At 34.9% G+C, this 24463-nt stretch overlaps 1 protein-coding gene across 2 annotated transcripts in view; it reads right to left on the bottom strand.

Moving 5' to 3' along the window:
- LOC148167391 (lachesin-like) overlaps positions 1 to 24463 on the bottom strand; it is a 74788-nt gene that overhangs the window by 29135 nt on the left and 21190 nt on the right. For both annotated transcript variants that reach the window (XM_088047972.1, XM_088047973.1), the window contains exon 2: positions 10171 to 10277. In XM_088047972.1, the coding sequence (XP_087904098.1) occupies positions 10171 to 10277 (107 nt within the window). The remainder of the gene's footprint in view (positions 1 to 10170; positions 10278 to 24463) is intronic.

Raw genomic sequence — 24463 nt, 5'->3', positions numbered from 1 at the left:
ATCGATTTAGGATCGCCGAGACGAGCTCGTATTAAACCACTGATACGGTATTTCCTATTGATACATTGACTTGTTTAACGGGTCAAAAGGCCTTATGGAACCTCCCAGATGCACTCTAATTAAGATATAAGATTTTCGTGTTTTTTCCACCACCGGTGTGGATTTAGTGCACTTCGGGAAACAAGTTATTTTTAAAATTTGATGCTTAAATCAAAGTTGGAAGCGGTGTAGGGCAATGATGTTTTGTGGGCTTCGGATGAATGCGCTGCTGATGTACACCGGGTGTTCATAATGTGGTTACCCGATTGCGGATGAGACTTTACTCAAGCTTCCTTCTCGCTTACTCACCATTTTAATTAGTTATTCCATATGCGTTACAATCTATAAATTATTTGCTGCAAGCTGTATCGCTAACGCCCTTCTGCAACGCCAGTTTTCCACTTTTCCAATTACTATCCATCAACCTACTTACTGACACTAAACTTTAAATTTCTTAAATACAAAGTAGCTGTATTACATCACATTGTTTCCTACGCTCTTTGCTCTACGACCAATATTCTGGAATTTCTACAACTTCCGACGGCATTCCAGCTGACAACCACGTTTTAGTGACAGCCTTAACATCCAAAGAAGTTGCTGTAAACATATTCGAAAAATCAGAAAAGCTCCTTGAAATGCGTATTTAAATAACCTATTTTCAATCGGAAGATCACTTCTTTCTCAGACACAAGTTTTGATTAAAACATGAAAATATTTAGCTCCGATAAAGATCATACTCGTATTTAATCAACCTATATATATGCAATGCGTGTTGACAGGTTTTTCATGCGACTGTCCATTACACTTTTACTAATTATTTTTAATTGCTTTTTATTATTGTTCTTATCGATTTTACACCAGCATCTATCATCCCATTTTTTCTCAGCATAAACTTTATTTAGAGTTAAATTTCATTTCAATAAGTGAATATGAGAATCATGAGAATTTATGGTGCATATTTTATAAAGCATACTCTTATCATTCATAGTCATTTTCAATTTTAACATTATTCCTGCAAATATGAACTAACAGTATGATTTTATTGGAAAATCGGATTTTAAACTATTTCGAATTTATTACACTATAACTCGTTTATTAATATCCGTGGTGAGAGAATTTATTCGCTATTATAGTACTCCGATCGTATGGCTAATATGATTGAGACCAGTATTAAATTTTTTCGTTAAATAGAAGACCATTAGCTTAATTAACGTTTTATCATTTTCAGGCGGTTTTATAAGACTTTTGTGCATAGCATTATTACATTTTGTGAAACGCATTGTTCAGTTACATTCAATGGTTAATGAAGAATGTAAAGGACAGAATGTACAAAATTCCATTGGGAGATGGAATTGTTCATAAATCTGCAATAAACGAACCTGTGAATTTTGGTTTCTATAAATAAATTTGTGGTAATAGATATTCAAACTAAATTGAAATTTTAGAATTGTTGCCGTTGTTACCTACGAGAAATTTAGAAAATCGGAAATCACCAATTGACATTTAATATATTTAATTTGGTTTTTACCGTCAAACCTGCCGGAATAATTACGAATGATTGTTGTATAACGTGGTTTAACATGATTGAATTCCATGCAATAATTTACATCGACGTAAATAAATAAAATATTTGAATTCTTTAGACCACTGCTGTTTGGCGCAAATGCCGCAACCGGTTTCCCCTCGTTAGTTAAACTTTTATAAAGCTATCGGTCAAATATGCTTTTACATCGATATTTTTATTTTAAAATTGTTTCAGTTCGGTGACTCGAATCCTATCAGAAGAGCAGCTGATTTTCAAACTACAGATATGAAAATCTAAATAGTGTTCGTGGAAACCGAGTTTCAACAACTCCCGGCATTTCCACCAAAAGAACAACAATATAGCAATCTTTAATCAAAGGTGTAATCGAAGACAAGTCTCGGATTCTTCCTAAACCACAAAGAACATTGATGATGAGAGCAGCTGAGACCCGCATAATGTTTCTGTGTAACATCTTCGATTAGCTCGTTTCGAACGCACGATTGTTGCGACACCTGTAACACGTAATTCTTTTTTCATATCGGAGCAATTGTAAATCTTCAGAGTCATGTTTCTAATTCTGTTTTAATACAAAACAAATCCTTTGTTTTTCAGAGAAGAATGCAAAGAAGAAAAACTTATGGCTAAGTTTTTAAGCGAGTTATGACAGGATAAAAGATTGCGGAAGTTTAGCTTTGAGACTAATTATAAAATTTGATCATTTGTAAGACCACAACTTTATTTCTTTACATTATAACAACATTCTTTCTACAAAATTCATTCTCTTTATGTGGAATAGCATCAAAGATTTTTTTATTGCAGGGAACGATAAAAATCAGTGTAAGAATCTGGTTTGTTTTACATTAAGGGAAATCCTTAATTAATTCATCGCGTTGCGGTTGACATTTCAGAAGAGTAAATTAGGAGATTAAGGATTTTACAAGTTCGAAACTCGGGCGTCGAATTTTGATCGATTGCGTTTCATCGAATACCACGGACGACGAAAATCTGTTTGGGAAGGGAGTCGATGCTGATGATGACGATCATTTTTCAACTTTTTCTTTGAACGAATAAATGACGAGAGACATGCATTGTAGGATGCAAATGAAACTGTTTTTTTAGCTTGGAACATACTGGAAATTAAATGAAACGTCTTTTATTCGTAGAGTATACGGACAGCTATTACTAAGGAATAGGAAGGAAAAAAACTCTTCAATCGAGAGATATCAGTAAAACATTTCTACTAAAAACAGTGTCCAATTTCTTTACGAGTAAAGACGACGGTTGATGTATTAAAAAAGTAATGTCAGAGCAGACCGGCACGCCTAAGAAAATTGAGTGGTGAAAAAGTTTTGTGGAAATGGCATTGACTTTCGAATCTACATGGGATTGAACTGATTCAAATCTAATGTCCATGAGCAAATCAATCACGCACCGTATTGCCGATTCTGTCCAGATTAATTTAGTGGGATTTCATCAACTAACCACTAACACCTGCCAGCAGCTCCGCATAGCTCCAAAATCAACTCAATTCGACGGTTTCTTTTTAATAAATATCAGGATAAATAATCATTGCGAGTTATAGATGAAGCGAATCCTTGATTAGAGGGATGATTTTATTAGATTTTGGGCCCAGGGCAGGCCAATTGTCGAGTGTGGTGGTGTGGGTTAAACGACTTTAGCATCAATAAAGACGTTTTTGCCGGGACAGATTCAAATTAAACGTGCAAACACGCTTGATTTTCTATCTGTAATATCCACACGAATTGTATCGAAAATTATTACATCCGAGAACCAGATGCGGATATGGGAAAGCCAAGAACAAAAATCAGCTGTTCCCGCAAAAAGATCCAACAAAAAAAACTTGTTAAAATATGCGTGCAACATTTTTTTTTAGAAATAAAATCTCTAATTTGTATGTCCTTTTGACTGTTGATAAAATCGATTTGCCGCGTTGGCCACGTTTTATTAATTGTTAGTGCAAATTGATGAAATTCAATAACTGTTGGCTTCAGTATTTCTATTAGTGTGATTGTTGATTGAATTTATCGTCAGATGGTTCAGCGTTATGTTTACCTTAAAGGCACGGAGCCGAGGCTGGTCATATCTATAAATCAAGGAATTAGTATCGGTCTTAGTTGTCTTTGCTCATTCTGTATCTGTATGTAAAGATAATAGATAACGGATATCCAGAATAGGCCGAAGAGGGTAATTTTGGAGATTTGAAAGTAAAGTGGGAAATGCCCTGTAGACGGCGTGAAATCCTAGCTAGTTGTAAAGTGAGAAAGAGAGTGGCAAGAAGCCATTCGCAGTTTGTAAGATAGGCGCCTCGTTCAGCTTACGGCGGCTTTGCACCAAGAGCGGCACAATCGAGATCGACAGGGTCGGTTTAAGAAGCGAGAAATTCAGGAAGATATATAAAGTACACAATGGCACTACCTTAACATTGATTATATTCGAAATCCGCGTGTCAGTTTTCGTTTACATACCAAATCTCGGTGGAATTCACTAACAAAAAAATATTACGGCCTCACTCCAACCACCAGAACATACAAACTTATATAAACGAGAGCTTCCACTTCCACAAAACTTCCTAATAAAAGACGCCAAATACGTTTTTGTGCATATAAAATACACCCCGACTAAAGAAACGGGACACTAAACTTTAAACACCGATACATTCTAAAAACCTCTTACTACGAGGATTGCCGGAAAAGTAACCTCTTCCTTTAACACAATCATTTTAGACTAATTTAGGGATTTTGACCCGGCGCATCCACCAAATTTATCGATGCACAATCAAAGCGACAATAAGACTACATCTTGAAGCTTTAATGTCGGCAAGTGGAAGCCGTTCCTGCACGCATAACTTGGGTCAGAGCTTTCCTCGCCGTTGGACGTGTCTCGGCTAGTATTCACGTTTTCACCTAAACTGCCACTTGAATGACCACTTGATATTATTACAGTTCAGGCAAGTCATGTCAGGATTAAGGCAGGACAAATCGTAAAAAGAGCTCCGTTATAATCAATTCAAGCGATTTCCATAACTTTCGTCGAAACCCTATTCTAGCATCAGTCAACGTCGTCATCTCTCTCCGCAGTACAACGACGTTTACCCTCGTACCTCGCTAATTATACTAAACTACTAAGACAAGTGCTTATTTCTTTTACAACCACTCCGGGCTCTAATCATGGCTCAACGAGATTCGCTAATTACTAAAGTTTGGATTTTTACGCAAATCTTTACATTCAAATTGCTGAATTAATCACCTTTTAAATATTAGATATCAATTTCAAAGAAATGTTCGTTTTACATAGGTATTGCTGTTACTTTACTAATCGATCCAACTTTGATTATCCAAGAAACCACTTGACATTTTCCTTGTTGTGTAGCGTTTGGAATTTCTTCGAATTCCGTGCGTCGTCCCTTTAATAAGACTCTGTATTAGCATACGACATGAGAATATCTAGTTCCAAGTATTAGAATTTTTCCAATGAAAGCTTTGGTTGACCATTTCAATAAAACGATTGGAACTACTAAAACGTGATCGGGTTCTTTATTAGTGAATAATTGAAATTAAAAAACGAAGTCATGGAGTTAATGCAAAAGTCTTTCGCCAAGTCTGAACTTCCTGCTTATAAAAAATGTATTTAGAATGAATGTAGAAATTTATTATTCATGTAGATGGCGAAACAAACTCGCAGAAAACTATTCTCGAGGAAGCCTTGGGGAGTTTGTAAAAACGTTCAATTATGTTCTGTAGTGTATTTAAAATGCATTTTTTAAACCGGAAAAACACAGCTAGTTGACATAATTACCGAATTGAAGCGGCATTAAATAGCACAGATAATAACTGCCGGCAAAATTGCATTCGGGAAAAGATAGAAACTAAATTAATAGCTCAATAATGCGACCACGCATTTGATAAATAGGCAGAGATAGACGCGTGTAATTTCTTTACATTTAATTTAATTCAATTAATGGTTGACGTTTAGAGGATTGAAAGCTTAATTATTGGCATCGAGTCAAAATAATTGCTTTTTTACAATATTGACATTTCTAGACGGAATAATTAAAAGCACACAGCCGAAGAATGCTGGCTAAGCGAAAAAATGGAAAACCCAATTATTAGATATTGATAATACTGATAATAGTTGGGGGTTGTTTAAATTCGGAAAACAAACATCACAACTGAATTAGCGAAATGACTCTTTTTGTAAAATATATTAGGTCCGGTGCGGCGTCTTCAGATTAAAAATTCGTGAAGGATACGACGAGTGGAAAAAAGGACGAGTAATTCATTTTGGGAGTTTTGGAGAATTCCCGGCCTCAATCAGTGCGGTTTCATTAAATTAAATGACATTTCGTTTACCTTAGAAGAAAGTTAATTCCTTTGTTTTGACGATTGATTCAGTGAAAAGTGAACATAGTATACAAATACTCGGATGGCGACCATCAACTGGGGGACGTACAGCATCTTCTATTATTCGCTCCAAAGCATCGCAACCTCATTTTCTCGACCGTTGATTTTGTGTCCCGTCTCTGTATTTCCCGTCTCCCTTTTATCATAGTTGTTGGCGGAGTAGCCACTTGTATTTAGATGCCGCACAAGGCCCATTACCACGATGGCCCAAGGGTTTAGCTAACTGTTATACTGCCAAGTGCATTATGAACTCTTTTACACCAATTGCTCTACACTTATCACACCTCATATATTTCACAGATTTCGAGGATTTTTAGATTCTATCTGCCGACAACCTGATAGATTCGCTCGTTTTATTAGATACACGTAGAAATCAGCTCTATGTCTCAGTGTCGATAAATAACACGAAACCACTAGGTGATTGCAGTGTCAGCAACACAAAGCCACTATTGTACGTGAGACTGAAGTGACAGCCGAGTAATGCACAAATTTTAATTAAATTTCTTTTATTTATACTTTTCCAAGGGGTTTTCATTTTTAAAGGAATCTTAAATTTTCAATGAACCAAGCCAGTGATTGTACACAACTTGTCTGTAAAATATTTCCAGTAGTGCTCGTTGAAAGAAGCACACAATAAAAAAAAGTTAATGATATAATATTTATGAAGGTATTAAAATTTCTCCAGCAGTATTACAATCTGTATATATTCATGTTGACCAAAACTCTACGAAACAATCTGCACAATTTAATAACAGCGTTTAATCCTATTGTACAGCGCTTTATAGAATTAATTATGGATAGTCAGTGCCTTTTGTAGCAACAAAAGTTTTGTTAGCTACGCTTAAGTAAATCTGTAAATATGGAATCAGGTGGTTTTAATCGTAAATCAAGTGAAATTTAATTACAACGAATTAAAAAACTACTAAACGAAATTTTAAAACAGTGAAACGTTTTTAACGTTATTACATAATGAAACGAATATTGAGCGCAGTGACATGTTGGATCTTACATGTCACTGATTCGGCTCGAGGGCTGCGGTCATTGGAGGTAAAACAAACTTCGCTTGCTCTAAAGGACATTGGAGCCAGTTGTCCGTCTACATAATAAATCTACTTTAGTCAATATCTCGCTTATTTTTAGAGCAAACTTAGTTGTAAGTAACTCATTTTACGCAGAATGTCATTCAGATTCCAAAACTGTACTAATTTTTTTACGTCAACAAATAACTGAGTTATGACCGATTAAAATTTAAGATTGTCGCCAGAGAGTCAAAATTTTGAAGACATGCGGTCTTCGCCATTGTTTTTCTCGCATTTTGTTTATTATAGAAAGACGTCGTCGCCACTAATACTTTTTTCGCATTTTGTTTATTTAGAATTTGTTCCTAAATTTCACAGAATTTAAACATTTAATAAAAAAAATGACGACTAAAACTATGGAAATTTACTTTGGTCGATATCTCGCTTATTTTTGAAGTATACTTAAGTTATAAGAAGGTACTCAGTTTACGCAGAATTTCACGCAGATTCCAAAACTAAGGTAATGTTTTACGTACGACAATAAATAACTGAGTTATGACCAATTAAAATTTTGGGTTGTCGCCAGAGCGAGATCCAGGAATATCGGTGTATTATATCTCGGAAACAACGACAGATAGAAAGAAGGAAGCATCTTCGCCATTGTTTATTTTTTCGCATTTTGTTTGCTTAGAATTCCCTTCTACATTATCCGGAATTCGAATATTTTACTTTTTCAAAAAAAATGTTGACTAAAATTATTATCGATCGGCATCTCGTTTTTTTTAAGCAACTTACGTACTTAGGATACTCTTTTTACGCAGAATTTTAAACAAAATCAAAAATTGTGCTGCAAATTCATGTACATGCGTCAATAAATAATTGAATTAGAAGTACTTAAAATTTTCAATAATAAATTTTAAGTAGTAATTTTGTCTAGTTTTTGTTGACTACATATTTAAAATTTGCGCCTAATCATCAGGAGATGCGCAAAGCTAAAAAGGAGCAGTTGAAAGCATCACAGCAAGCAAGCTAGACGCTTTTCCAACTCAAGCGTGTAATATTGAATAAATGTATTAACAAATTTTATATGCTAAAAATTCGGTGTTACTTATTAAGTTATTTGTACTCATTTTACACAAAATTTCACGCATAAATAATTTCTTTTAAATATCTTATTGAAAGCATTTCAAAGTTTATTTTACCTCTAATGTTCGATCAGCTGATCACAGCGCTCGCGGCTAATTAGAAGTTGTAAAAAGAAAAAAACACGTGTAAAACTGAATGATAGAAATACTCTCATGTAAAGATAAAATCTTTCTCATTAACTTACACTTGCGCGGTAATGCGGTTTTATACCGCCATGAATGTCATAACATAAACGCTTATTAATTGAATGAGGCTGTTTAACTTTATAGTTATGATTTTGGGGAATTCAGTATAATCTAGTTTAAGCTCAACGATTATCTTTGCGCCAATTTATAAATATATTAGTAGCTTTGGAAGCTCGCTGAGTATTTAATAACAAGAAAAAGAAAGCAAGATTTATTGTTTTCCATTAGTGTGGCAATTTGACAATTTTGGAGCAAAATGATAAAAAACACGTCTGATTTAAGTATCACAGAAATATGATTCAATTAAAGAATGAATAATAATTTTACGGTTAGAGTTCGTTTACGGAAACGTTTTACGCTAGCGCCTACTAGTCTGTTCTCTTTTCCTAAGTTGTCCTAAAGTTCTATTTTTCTTGTCTGTCGCAACGCACAAACACATAAAATTTGACCCTACAGTATCAAAATAAACATACGGTTTATCATAGAGACAAAACCAATTTGCTTTTTAATCCGTTTAAGAAAATTGATTTACAAATTTATCGGGTAAACACCGACGCGGAAACGAAATTAAACGATCTAAAATTATCTTTAATAGGAAGATGCATTTGCTTACAATCACCTACACGAATCTCTGAATTCTCACGTAGCTGTACGTAAAGACCTTAAATTCGTGCCAAATTGACTTACATTGTAATCTTCTCTATATATTAAAGAGGTCGGAACGTCTGAAAAGATGTGTTCTTAACTAAAAGGAACTTCGAAACTTTACATTTTTACGGAGCTCTTTCCGATCCAGCCAAGATTTATCGATTAATTCCAAGACGTTTTACCACTAAATCCAATTTTGTTTTTGCACTGTTTAGACCAAAGCGGAAATCGCAACACGATTTCACTTACCTGACCCAAAAATTAAACAACTTAGCAACGGATGTTAAAATCAGTTTTCATATTATTACTCCTAGACATAAAAACCAACTTAAAACTATAGAGCCAAACCGTGTCAGTCATCATTATTACTTTGATATTTTAACGTTTGCGTCGGAATAATAAATAAGAATCAATAACCTATGTTCGTTTTTTTTACCCGGCGCATCCACCATTTTTGGAAATAGTTTTTTTAGGTGTCCTGCATGGAAACATGTAACAAAAATAAAATGTAATTTTAAATCAGAGAATGTCATTATGAATGTAATTAAAATCTGCGCTGTGATTCAAAACGGCGGCACACATGTATCCGCACGTAAAAATTACAGTTGAATATTCAAAATTGTAACAGTAATGCACAGCTTCAGCCGTTATTTCCGTCAGTGCAAATAAGATGATGATAGGATGCTTTGGGATGTCACATCGGGTTGTCACCGCACAAATAGCATTTTTGGTAGGGAAATTCAGTAAATGGCTTCACAATTGCAAAGGTGAATGGATCATTACTCAAAAAGAGAAATTGTAATAAAGTAGACGATAATAATTCATAACCACATCTTGACGACTCTCGAACTATAAAAAAGCATTAAACAAACGTGGCTGCTTTTTACACAAGTTTAGTGAGTTAGGGCGTCAATAAAGTTGTAAAGTAGACCTCTGGGACGCCTGTCGGTGAAATAAATCCTCACCATAAAGTCATGACTATTTCAGCAAAATGTGACTGAATATTTTTACCGGAATTTCGCACGATCTTACATAAAATATGATTTCACCTTTATTTTTAAATGTATCAGATGGATCCCATGCATGAAAATAACTTTTGTATCTCATAAAATGACGCTTGTTCCATTCGAAATGATATATTATTCAAGGCACAATTAAAAGACAAATTAAGGTAAATGTTTACCTACCTTGTAAGTTCCAAGATTCTTGACGGAGCAGGCGAACTTTACATTGCGGCCCGCCGCCACTGTTATATTCTCTATAATGTCTGTAAATTCTGGTTCCTCGACGACCACTAGAACAAATCAACTTTAAAATAGACACTAGAAAAATACGACTTTTGTTGCATATTTTTAAACTAAATATTGTACAAAGTGGTGACGAGACTATTCCACTATCTTTAGTTCGTTTTCATACTGTAAGCTCTAACTTCCAGAGATTGTTAAAGTTAGTTAATACAGACAAAACATTTAATTCTCAACTTAGTTAAACTTAGCCTTAATTGCAAACCAGAGTAATAAAAGATTGATTCCACAACACAATAAAGCAGTTCAATAGCTACATTTCCAAATTCTTGATATATTGATGGTATTTCTACACATAAGTAAAGTTTGATTTAATTGAGATTTATTTACAAGTCTTGAGAGTAAGTCAGTGAAAAATTGAAACGCCGTTCTGTGTATATGCATATAATATTTCCAAACCGTGGTCGAGAGTCTTAAATTGTCACTGAAATATTACGTCGGTTATTGTCTCATAAATAGTTCAATTTTCTGTCTGGAGCTGTTGCAACATACCGGAAAAGCTTTAACTTTGAGTTTTGTATGAAATATTTTGTTTTACATTTATGTTGGCATTGGTTATATTCAATTTAGTTTGTTATGTAAGAACTAAGAAGTCTGCAAATAATGCATGTTGTGTCTTCACGTTCAAGGAAAATGGCAAATCACATAAATAGTTTGCTTGATATAAAAGTATGACAATATATTTTGCATTCGTTAAAATTCAACGGAATGTTTATCAGTGTACAGCCTCAAATGTGAAAATAAAGAATGCAAAACGCAGTACGTAGATACATATATGCATGTTTGCGCAGGCTTTGATTATTGAGAGCCATGTTAAGAATTTACTATCCGCTACCTTAAAATATTTAAGGTAGTTGGAAAGTTTGTGCTACAGTTTTATACAAGTTGATTTGATTTCCATTCGGAGGGATAAAAGTTCGTATAGAATCGGAAACTAACTATTTCGGTAAAAATATAAGTTTACTCAAGTAGCAGAGATAGGTGTTTGTTGTTGGTAATTAGTAGTTGCAGAGATGGAAGAGGTTTTCCGCCTCTTACTTTATCCCAATCTTCGATCTTAGCGGTATTAAGTACACACAAAAGTTAAACAACCCCAAACATCTCCAGAGATTTCTTACGTATAAAATGAAGTCAAGTAAAACCCTGGACGTGACTTGGAATACCTTACCTTTAATAAACGTTTGTTGTTTCTTTAAACTTTTCACCTACATGCGTGAGCGACCTGAGCTATTATTTTTAATTAGAGCACGTAGTGGTTGATTTTTCATTTGCATAATTTAATAATGTATGCTCTAGGGCTGCTGAATGTCCTCCTTTTGTCTGATTAAATAATTTTACGACGTTGTTTGCTTGTTGAAGTTAGTGGTGGTACAAGTAGACGCTCATTATTCGAAGGTGTTCAATAGACATCATACGAAAGCTGCAGCACATTCGGATCGATATACCGTTAGGTTTGCAACGACGAGTAGTCTCAATAGCGACAGGATATTCTCCCTGTTATGCACTTTCTACTCGTTTTCCTTAATAAAACAGCCAAAACTTGACCCATAATGATGGCAATTCCTTTCAACAACCCATCATTCTGCAAATTTTCACAACAACTCTACAAACTTTGATTTCAACATTCAAATACTTAGCTATCTAAATCACATCGAGGCGACCTTTTCCTGTTACCTTTTCACAGATACTTTAACAATTGTTTCAATACAAACATAACTTGCGTGATCACCAAAGGACACATCGTCTAAACTTCGAAACTAAATTTAGCCACGTTTCGTTACAGCTCTGTCTGCAAAACATGTATTGTACTAAAGATTCCCAACTTCTAGCAATCTTTTGAAATCACTTCTAAGAATTCACACTTTGTACAAAAGTACAGATCGTTTTGTCAACCGGAGATTAGAATGCAAATTACTTTTGACTGTTGTTATTGATAAAATGTTGACAAAAATCTTGCACCAGTTTGAGCGGTTTTGGTGTGAGATAAGAACTTGGTAGGAAAAACACGTGATCGTTTTTATTAAGACAAGAAGTGCCAAAGCAAACCCACAGGTTCACGACTCGACAAGGAACACAAAGTTGTCGGACTGCGGTTTGCCTGGCAGCGGAAATACGAAGGGGATATCTTCCTTACTGATAGAGCCAGATTCTGTCTATATTCCCTGACAGACGTATCTTGGCTAATAAACGCGACGTAAATTTTAATGATTCTAGATGTGTGATTTGCCGTGATTTCGATTCAAGGAAACACGCGTCGCCGAAAATTAAAACGAAGAATCAGAGTAAAATTCTAATTTAAATTCAATAGGGCAAATATAGGAGATTAGATTTGAGGGTTTGTCAGTTTTATAGCAGCAAGATAAGATAAGTCTTGCTATAAGAAAACTAAAAGAGACTTAAAAATTCTTTTCTCGACGAGTCCGGGTAGTTAGTAGAAATTAGATTGCAGTGGAAGAAAATTTAAGAGTCTTTGTTTACGAATTAATCGATGCGTTGGTAAAGTGAGGTGAAATTCTATTTAATTTTGTCACAAACAAGGATTTAAAAACATGAGAGATGTTGAGAAATTTTCTGCGGCTTCCTGAAGGCAAAGCTTAATCTTAATTATCACACTTAGTGTTGTACAGCAGTAAAATAAATCTTTCCTGCTTATGTTGGAAAGAATAATAAAATATCATTTGAAAATTACTTCTATTTTAATTAAGTGTTTTGTATTTTGACACGTAATTATTCATCCCCTTTCCAACTAATTAAAAGAAAAAATTAACAAGCAATAATTTCGACAAACTCACTCATTTTTTTCGAAGAGTAAACTTAAGAACAATGGGAGCGAGGTAATTATCTATCGATTTAAATCTCCCGCTTTCAACGGAAATCACAATAAGGGATAATTGAATATGAAGAAACATTTCGAATTAAGTTGGCAAACTTTACAACACTGTCGGCTTGTTATCGTGCTACAATACTACATTTCAAGGACTCGCTCAACAAGTTTGTAACATCTCCGAGATTTTCCAAATAAAAACCATTACGCCAAAGTGTATGTTGACGTATATTATTCCATTGTACTTGAACGAGTACTAGAGATTTTTTCGTTTCGTTGAAAACCGCTTTTAACTTTTAGTTAATTAAAACAGAAGACGCAATTCCAATTTTAATTAAAAAGCACACATTTGTATCTTGAGGAATAGAGCCCCGAATCAATTTCTTTAAATTTGAAATCTGTATTGGAAGATTTCGGTGCTTTCAAAGGAAATTTCAGAGAGTTTTTATCCAGTGAGTAGATTTGTTCCGTTTGAGAGCGTGTGCGGTATACCAAGAAGTGGTTGTGGCCAAAATTAGTGACAATAAAAATGTCTTTCTTTGGAAGTGATATTTTTAATGTCTCCCTTGGCCCGTTTGTGTTAATGCATTAAATACAAAGCTTCGGTGTTTCCGTCGTATTTATTTATACGAGTGTCTTGTGGTTTGCGTCTTGCGTGACTCTGTATCTACGTCTTTGCACTAAAAGACGAACACAAGCCAGAAAACAATTCCTCTTGATTGTATGTATTAGCATTACAGGTAACGACTGTGGAAGAGTCGGCTAAAGCAATTTGATCATTTGAATAGTACCGATCAATAGTGTTGAAAGTTCCTCACCGAGGCGGTGGAGCTATTCATGAAATGCCACACGTTTAACAAATTTATCTCATCAGTTATGAATTTCCAGGTGGGATCTATGAAATAACTTTACGCAAAAATTTATAACTGATTATAATAAGCGAAAATCAAAAGTCTTGATAATGTGGGTGCTGGTTTTTCGCTTCGTTTGTTTCATTTGCATTTTCAAATGAGCACAATTAGCAAATCGTCAACTTAAACGGTAGTGGCTTCGCGTAATTCGTCAACAAGAGCGACAAAATTAACAACACGGAATAATGGCACCACTTTATCTGAATTGTCAACAGATGTTTGTAGATGCTAGCAAAAAATAATCACAATGTACCGCAATTTCAATGAATTTTACCTACATCATCTAATTAGTAGATATAAAAATGTTATCAATCTTAAGATCTGTTTGAATATAAATAAAAAAAAATGAAGTAATTCACATTAAAAATCGTCGTGTTTTCATTAGCTTTTGGTGTCGCAGCATTTGTGAACAAATGTCTGAGCCTCATTTTTTTATCTTTTCATCAAGTAAATTAAATTCGGCTTCTTTATTTACTTTTTGTAAACTAAATCAATGTCCTACAGCAGATTTTAGGTTTTTAATTTAGTAGAATTAATTCAAACACCTGGAAATCCTTGCACGCTGTGGTTTTATCTTTGACACGTATTTCATAATTATATTTTACTGCAACACATTTGTAATTTTGTTACACTTTGTGGGCGCGTTTGGACTCTTGTATGTTCAAACGTTGTGGTGACGGTAACAAGCCACGATTTGTATTAATGGAGCAAAATTCTCATTGTCAGAATTAGACTAGAGAGAGAAGTCATAATTCGTCTGAGATTTAATTGCGTTACCATGAGATTTAACCTGACTTCCGACGATCGCTTCCTGATTATGACAACACGGTGCGGTGGCAAAGGAGCAGATGGCGCTTCCCAGCTAGGCACGCAAGAGACGCACTGCCGCTTCCGTCCCCGACCCCCGGGGTTTCGCCGCCGCCGAAAACCACAACAAACCACCGCAAGCTGGCCCTCTCAACGCGCCCTTTATTATTACCACCGATACGTGGTCGGCATACGACATACCACCTGAATATATTTACTTCGTAATTGTAACTACCTAAATTATTCCACTGCGGCTCGGGAATCTACTGCCATTTCTGATTTTTACTACAGCAAACTTTGCGAATATGCATGAATATACCTATCTAGTATTTATTTTAAGCAGTCTAAATTTAAATGAAATTCGCTTACGGTTCGATAATTGGGTTTATTTTAGGCCAAAATTTCGATGGTTCCTTTCAATTCAAATTCGGGCAGTCTAGTGTTCAGAATTTGACGTGCACGTACTATGCACAGACATATTACATTCGATGTATCTATAAACAATAGCAGAGTGGACACATTAGGGACGCAATTGCAATACTAATGTAAGGTAAAATTGCACACGTTGCCACTGAATCGATATTATGCATATAATGCCCATACAAGTGCCCGAATTGGATGCTCGGATTCACACTCAGTATCGGCCTTTACTACAGAAATTATTTGCAATCGACGCGTATAGAACCATGGGATTTGTTCACTGATTATCAGATTCTGATATAATAAGTCTTGTGGCAACCCTTGAAATCTTTGCTTTGTTTTTCGAACGTATAAGACGTAGACGATGCTGATAAAGAGGAAGGAAATTAACCTACAACCGAAGTTTGGTTTTAGGAAATGCATGCAGACCAAGGGAGCATCTAATTAGAGTATTATCGGAAAGTTCATCGAATGGAGCAAAATTTAAATCAAATTCTGTAGAGCTGCGGGCCTAATAATCAGAGTTTGTTAGTGATATTGCTCTTACTGATGCCAGTTTATGAAGTAATTTCATTAATATCTTCCTTATACACGAGTTTCACAACTTTATTTCGCAACAACGTGCTTTTAACTTGGACAAAAGGTCTGTTATAACGATAACTAATCTTAAGTAGCAGCGTGGTATATTTGAGTTTGGTCTTGTGAAAAAACCATGAATGGATGTATCGTGAATATGACCTGTACTCTGTGTAACGGCACCCTTTTAAAAACATCCGAAGGTTCCTTAAATTGCAATGGAATAATCTATCTGTGAGTCGGAAATTAAAATCGATTGGATGGCAGCGAAAGGATGTCCCGTTGCTTTCCTACATCTGAACTGCACATACACCGTTTTAGACCCGTTTCCAATCTCGCATATGCGACGGCGAAACTTTGATGTAATAGACGTCACCAGTTGTTTACTTAGCTTGTATTATAAATCAGCCATTTGAACTCAACCAATAAAACTGTTAAAAAGCCAAAGATTGAAAAACGACCTTAATTATCCGCTCCTACCGGTCAAACGATACTGTTTGAACAAACTTTATATATTCATAACTAAAAGTCAATCTGCGACAGAGTTTCGGTCAAAGTTTAATATAACCTTGTTTGAACGCGGTAGTGACAGTTTCAGAATTACATACTCGGACTTTTTGAGTAAATTGTTTAATTTTATTAGCATCAACTTTTGGAATGCATCATCTATTCATCTGTCTTATCCAGAGCAATTTATATAATGCAATATGTCGATACTGCAACAACGACTCATGTTCATCCAATATTATTATACTAATGAATAATTAATACGGTATTGGATTGCGAACATCGTTGGCAGCAAGCTACAAGAACGTCAGTTTCAAAACAATCACGAAGTATTTTTCAAGGAAAAGCTACAGACTGTTTTCATTTGCCAAGATTTATTCAATATTTCAGGAAAGTACTGTTTTAATTGATCGGAGAGTAAATACAATTGAAAGTAACATCTTAAATTCATTAATTTGTGCAATTTTAAACGAAATTAATGAAATAGTGGCCCGATAAAAATTAGCTTGAAAAATATGAATTCTTCGCAAGTGTACATTTTACAAATCGCTAGTAATTTAGCAACATTTCATCATTTTATTAGTAGCGAGTTTTTGATCATGACGCAATTTCAGAACCCCTCAATTTCTGCGTAAATAACGTCAAAAAAGATCACAATCAAGCGTGCATTATCGATGTCGTATTCCCAGATTTTTTCATAAAGTATCAACTCACAAATTACCATTTTAATCGATATTTTTATTTTAGCTAGCCTTATCACGTCTGCCGCAATGTGTAATTAGATTATGTCTATTTTTTAGTAGTGGGAATTATAACAGTTGGAATAATCCCGTGTGGCTCATCAAAGATCAGTTGTTTTAGCTCCATCAGTCATATTTAAAGTAGATAAATTGAATGATATGTGTCTATCCATTATTCATTTAAAACTTGCGGGGTTTCGCTATTTTCAGGTGGTAATTTGTAAAATGTTGACGGTAGTTTTATGTTATTATTTTGCTCGTAGTTAAATCTTGAGATAAATTCCTTGAAATTTCTCGGAAGTTAATCCGAACAATGTTTGAAGACCTTAACAATGCACAACCTTTTATGTTTTCAGCTTTGTTACCTGGAAACAGTTTGCTTTTTATTTGCACCGCATGTTTAGTTTGATAGTTTGGAATTTAGTGTGATGAACGAGTACAAATATCTTGGTGTTGCAAAAGGTTTTTCGTGGATAATAGTCATTAATTAGTGCATTAGTGTAAGAGGATTGAAAACCTTTTTGATTTGTTTGTAGGCAGCTGCAACAGGTCGCTTGTTCTAACTAAGATTTGAGTGTGGATTTTCCGTAAATTTGGGCGTTGAAAGTCCCCAGAACTTTGAGTTGTTGAAGAGACAGGAGACATTCATTATTTCAATACAATGAACTGCACCATTTAACAATTTTACACTGAAATTACACACGTTAACACGGTCTTTCTCAGCTCGTATATTATTTCTGCAAGATTTAATGGCCAGTAAATGTGGTGAAAAATAAGCGGCATTTATCTGGCATGGAGGTTCTGTTTATCACATAATTAGATCGCGATTCTTGCTCTTGACGAAATAAAAACTCAATCCGTAAATGGCGGAAAGCACTAAGCCAGGGCCAGTCTATATATAAATCTTGTATTTTCGCGTACCCTTACGTTTTGATAAGAATAGAGATAGTAAAATGTATAGCAGCGAGTGCCAGTATCAGTGTTGCGGAGAAAAGGAGGAGCTGCAAATTTAAGGATGGCTTGTTGCCGTTTGGGTGTTGAGCTGATAAGTGTAAGGCTGGTTAACCAGTGAATTGCGAGGTAATTATTCGGAAGTAATGCGGAAACAGTATTAAAATTAATGAGTATATTTTAATTGAAATACTGTGCGTTTTGCAATGTTGAACGAATGAGCTGGAAACTCTCGAGAGACATAGGGCGGCCAGCTATGAAAAGGTAGATCAACAAACGCAACCCAGGCAAATAAAGCATGTAAACCTCTTTATAATCAAGCCTGTTTCTCCATTTATACACTATTTAGGCGAGAATTTATCATAGCCTGCGTATAAAATGAAGGAAACACAATAGACAAAGCCCTTTGTGTGCGTCACATTTAAAATTTAGTGCACTCAGCCTCGACTGAATTTACAGTTAAACAGGTTAGTCGTTACTTAAAATTCAAACTTGAATCATTCTTTCATTCCTTCGTCGTATTTTTCAAATCATTCTTCTCGTTTTCAACAAAAGTAGATTTCTTCCGAATATTTTAAATTTCATTCCGCCCAAAAATAGAATTACGCTCACTTAAATGAAATCTTGCAGCAATACCGCCACCCTTACCCTCATCAACTTCAGACCTAATATATTCATTCTATCACAATGCACTCGCATTCTACGACGATACCTAAAACCTCCGACCACGTCTTGTAATAATGCTAGAACAACATCATCAATACTCATAACGTGCACACATTTCAATGTCGCTTCCACTATTTACCATTCCACACTCGATTTACCACTATTAACAATAATAACTCTTAGTTATACAAATCTTATCGTAAAAATAAACGTTTCCTTAACAAGCTGAAATTTTGTGGCTTTCTAGACAATTTTCCGGCAATGAAAAAATAGACACTAAATTCCACGAAACTCGATCTAAACCCCTCTGAGTTAAAAATATCCGAAGAATCGGCTCTAAGCATCCAAAAAATTTTGAGTTTGTCAGATTTCTTCTAGAAAAGACGATTTTGTCGGCGTTGTCATTTATGGCACATTGTGGTTAAATATAAAATCGTGAAAGCTGCAATTCCACATTTTCACCATTACTGCCGCATTGAAAGTTTTCAGTGGGATCCAACAGGTTTTTACGCTTTTAACGTCATTTTGTCATATCTTTGTTTTATTTTCTTTCAATAAAAAACAGTCGGGAAAGTGATTGTTCATATTTTCCTCGTATATTCCACGCGACGAAGAGACTTTCTGCTCTTAAAGCTTTCGTTTATCGTTATTCGTAAATCACATTCGTCTTCTCTGTGGTTTCAGCGAATCCTGACAGGTTTTTTTTTCGGTGGTTTGTCGACTGCTGAACAATATCCTTAAAATATTGTAAGTTAGAATGCAGGATAAAACGATCAGCGCGCGAGTAGATAAGGCTTGCAGTTTTCATGTCTCTGCAGATCAAACGTGTTGTAATGGGTGCACAACTAGAGCAAATAAAAACAGCAAATATCTCAGACTAACACGTTCTCTATACGTTCAGAACTGACTTGTTCATCAGTGACATGAATTCACAATAGTGAGTACAAACTCGTTTAGGTTGAACAAGGCAATTCTTCATATGGTAAGTAATCCCAAAAACACTAAGGACCCAGATCGAAAACCCGACGTGCAAGAATCCCAAATAAATTAATTGCCAGCTTGTTGGCTTTCGCCCAAACTATAGTGAAGATGTAACGCTTTACAGATAGCAAAGCGGAAAATTTGGCCAGATGGCCTCAAAATTCTTTTTATTACCGACGCTTTTCCCAAGATTTCCATCACAGATGGACAACAATCGATGACTTCCCCCAAAGTCATAAAATTGTTATTACAGCGTTGATTCAAAGTTACCTGTTTTAATATACAAAACCGACTTAACGTTATCATGAACTAACAAGATCAAGTTAATTTTCAGCGTGACGAAAGTCGTGCGTAAAACTTCTTTTTAATTTCGCCTTCCTGCACAGGATTAACTTAATTTTAGTTTTAAATGTAATCCAGATTGTTTCAACACGCCGTCATTAATATGTATTTATTTGTCATCCCGAATGATATCAAATTAATGGAATAAATTATCCCGAAACTTTTGACAATACTGAAATTTCCTCTATTGATTTTCTTTCAAAAAATCCAGGGTTACTAAATGAATTATTGTAAACAAAACGACGGTAATAACAGCTTATTATCAAGTTGAAGGAGGAAACGTTCCCTGTTATTGGAGGTATCCTTTTCCTTCTCAGGATATCCGTTACGGGTGTGTCGCAACCTCAGCTATTACATTCATGACAATTCGGGGCTTTATAGCAATTCTCCCAATAACACCAATGAAAAACTATTTTTCTCTTCGGTATTTCGCGTATAGTTTCAACTTTAATTGTTCATAAAACTTAGAAATGCTTTTGTGTCGTCTGGAGATTGCGTTCGGGTCTGAAATGACCATTCAAACAAGCAATAAGGAAGATTTTTTGTTATTGCATTAATTTCATTTGATACTATTTTATGATGCGGTATCGTAATTATTACAAACAATAAAAGGAAGCTGTTGATATTAATTGAAAAATGTGTCTGCAAATTTGAATATTTTGTGAACAAACATTGAACAATGTCACATAGAGTGCACAACAAAATCGCGTAATGGAGTTTAAATTTTTAAATATCTGATTAATTCCATCCGAACAAATCAATCTCGACACTCGTTTTTAAGATATTTTTACTATTGGTTGCGGTTTCAATTCCGAGTTTCAAATTTCCAATAGCACCTAACATCAGAATACTTTAGTTTGTTTAGCCATCATCTAGAACAGTTTTACTTTTTCTTTCAAGTATGTTTTTACGAGACATGCATTCTGATCACCTCTTAGAAACGTGCGGTGTTAAATGTCCCCAGATCCTAACTCCGGGAATCCGGGCTATCGATGACTTCCACGCTTTATTATGGGAAGCACATACGTCGATGGTTTGTTGGGAAATCGTTCTTACTATCAGTGGATAATATAGTGGGTTTCTATGATGGTTATTCAATGATTCAATTTATGAAGTAAATTTTTGAAGTGGTCGAATTTCGAATTTCTAAGAGCTTCACAGGATTTATTTTGTATGGTCAAGTTTAGCAGTCCCGTTGCTTGATGTGATCTATTGACGATAAATTAGGGAAATTAAAGAGCCCGAGGCTTTAGAACTTTGTTGTTTGGTCAGTTTACACAGTCTGACCTTATTTTGGTATAGAATCAACTGAGAACGATCTGTCATCAAACTTTATTGAAAATAGGGATAATTTCGTGGTGTAAATTGTAAGAAAGTCGAAATTAAAACAAACCTCATTTCTAATGCCATTTTATGAAAACCAATATTTGCTGTTATAAAAACTCTTTTTAAACATCAATTTGCCAAAAGGCATCAAGTTTAGAAACTCTGGAGTTACAACCGGAAACTCTTACCTCAAAAAATAATAATAGACCTACATTTTTAATAATATAGACGATTGCTGGAAGGCTTGTAAAAAGTTTAAGCGAACGAAAAATCTTCAATGTCAAGATAAATAGTGTTGTGTTTATTGTTTTATGTTAAAAGAAAGAACTTGAACGATTCGGAGAAAAAGTAATTTAAAAGGTTTTTTGCAGAGGAAATGAGGGAAATTAATAATCGAATAAAGCAGTGACGACAATTGGTGGAATTAGCGTTCGGAAAGGTGAAGTCTTCGTTAAAAAGCAAATCCAATAAAACTTATTTGTTGGAAGGTTTATTACAGAAGACAGTTTTATTCGTAAAGAAATAAGACGTCTTGATGACAAATTGTCGGACAAATGTTGGCCGACTGCGGTCGAGTTTATTTAACTCTGTAGGATTATACGTACATAAATATGATAAAATTGTGACGAATTTGAATTTTCTTCTTGAACAGTTTTATTGGCATAAGATTGCCTAGCAAGGCTGCAGAATTATGCGAGATGAATACTCATCTTACGGTAGCACATAACGGCATGGAATTTGATTTCAAGAAAGACTCCTACGAGAATTCTGTTGTAATTGCTACCATAAATCTGTTTGCCATATCGCAATCGCTCACCGTACTGCTGCGCGTAGTCAGAAGGGTCCGCAAGAAGCACTGTATTTGCATAATTGAACAAGTACACAAAAGTCACCTCCTTTTTACAGACCTTATTCCGCCATTCCTGCTTTGTTCTGCTGTTGCTCTTTACTTTAAAAATCACCGCGTCGCCCATTCTTTATTCCAAATTAACTTACACCGACGTTTGAAAAAACATTACAATATATCCTTACGACACATAAAAGTTTACGCCATCTACAAACTCCACTCCAAATAGACAGCAACTAATTGTGCAAACTTACGACGATTCCGCTTTTCAAGATGTAAAGCGATTTTTTACTGCTTAACACTTCCAAACAAATCTCGGCAAAATCCAACTCGTTCTTCGTTTACTTTCCATCATATTTTTTTATTTTAATTTTTACGTGTAAAAAGCTTTGTTTAGATATTGGGTCAAGCTCGATAAATTACACAAGCGATTGACTTCTGCAACGCTTGTGCCAGCGATAAAACTGTTATAAAAGAGTTTGCGGTAATGTGTTACGCATCAGCAAAAATTCAAGAGCTTCAAAACTCATGTTTTACTTCTTATTTAATGACATCACGAGCGATACACAAAAATGAGAAATATAAAAGTCTCAAAAACAATTTTCACAAGCACAAATTTTGAAAGTCGTAACGACAGGATCCTTTAGCGTCATATTGTCATTTAATAATGTAAGCCGACACACCAAGTGGAGATTTATGGCCTCGTCATAAACTACATAGTTTTAATGTAAAGTGGAAGCCTTTTGCGATGTTTTGCCGCCAAGACCTAAAATAATCATTTAAAAATGCTTTAACACAATTTTTAACATATGATTATTTTACAGTTTTAATTAGTGCAATCATAAATATAATGTATCATCACTAAAAAACACTCCAATTAACATATTTCGGGACAAATAATTCTAAAACTATAATTAATTTTCATTTTTAATTGGCGGATTTTGATGATGCTGATTTGAAATAAAAACTGTGGTTTGAAAATCTGCGTTCATTTTTGCAGTTCTCAGGTGAAGTCAAAAGTCAGTGATGATTAGTTTCCCTCTGTATGAGTTTTAATTAAAAAGAAAAACAGAAGCAAAGCTTTAATAGAAACTTATATTGATTACTACCAAGTTGTTATTAAACAGAGCGTGGCTAAGCGGTTAAAAATTGGCTTGGAGAAATGTTGATTGAAACAAGAGTAGGTTGGTTTGGGCATGTCTTGTACGAGTTTTTTAAGAAAACGTTCAGATCAAAGACTTTTGTCGAAACGTATAAAATATTATATTCAATACAAAGTGTTGAAGACTTAAATGTCAGAAAATGGTCTTTTGTGACCTTTACAAGAAAGCAAACAAAATTTTACGAGCTGTGCAGGGAATGTTGGTCAACACATTTTAATTAGTGCGAATGGATTCGCGTCGTATTTTTGCAAAATGTTGATATTGCAATTCACATGCGAACTAGCGAACTCTGGCGTCGCAACATAAGACAAGTTAGCACGTTCGTGCATACTCGTTCGGGGATGTAAGAAAACAAAAGCAAAAATTGAATTTTTCATGTTATACTGTTGAATATTTAAATGTCCGTGTTGAGATTACACGCATGAAAAAATGAAACTTTGTTAAATTATTCGACAGGGGGTGGAGTGATAATCCGAAATTTCTTGTTGAGCAAGATAATTGGGTAAGGTGTATTGACGTTTGAGTGGTGTTTGGGGGAGCGGGTAATTTGGTAGTAGGTCGGGAGCGTTGCGTTTCAATGGTTAGTGGTTAATAAAAATATAATTTGATAAAGTTTGATGAAATGAAGGTGTGTGCAAGAGGCTAAGAGCGACACGCGGATTCAGAGTTTGCGGTTGGGCGATTTCGCAGCCGCGAGCGATGCTTTTGGGGATTATGAAGCGAGTTGGAAAGAATTGTTAAGTCAGCATACTTTTTCATTCTCTAACGCTGCAAACTTGAAAGAAAAACATTACTATAGTAAGACAATTTTATTGGGGTTGTCTACATAAACATTACGTTTGTAAAAGTATGCCTTTTAAACATAGCGGCAACTTAAATGAATGCGCTTCTTAAACTCGATGTAGCGAACTTTCCGTTTTTTCCTTTTGTTTTCGCAATTCATTCCGAGAAATAAAATCATCAATCCGCAACGTGTTCATCCGGCGGATGACGACAACCGACATCTTTAAAAACATATGAAATTACGAACGAACTCATCTTCCCTCGGTTGAATTTAAATATGGAAAGAGCAAATAAGATTAGGACAGACGGAATTTAAATTTAATACGAATCAC

The sequence above is a fragment of the Gnatocerus cornutus genome, chromosome 10, assembly GCF_029298725.1.
Source record: "Gnatocerus cornutus isolate USDA-ARS CGAHR chromosome 10, icGnaCorn1.1, whole genome shotgun sequence".
Taxonomy (NCBI): domain Eukaryota; kingdom Metazoa; phylum Arthropoda; class Insecta; order Coleoptera; family Tenebrionidae; genus Gnatocerus; species Gnatocerus cornutus.
Note: the sequence above shows the minus strand (reverse complement) of the source record. Positions and strands in the feature narration are given on the sequence as shown.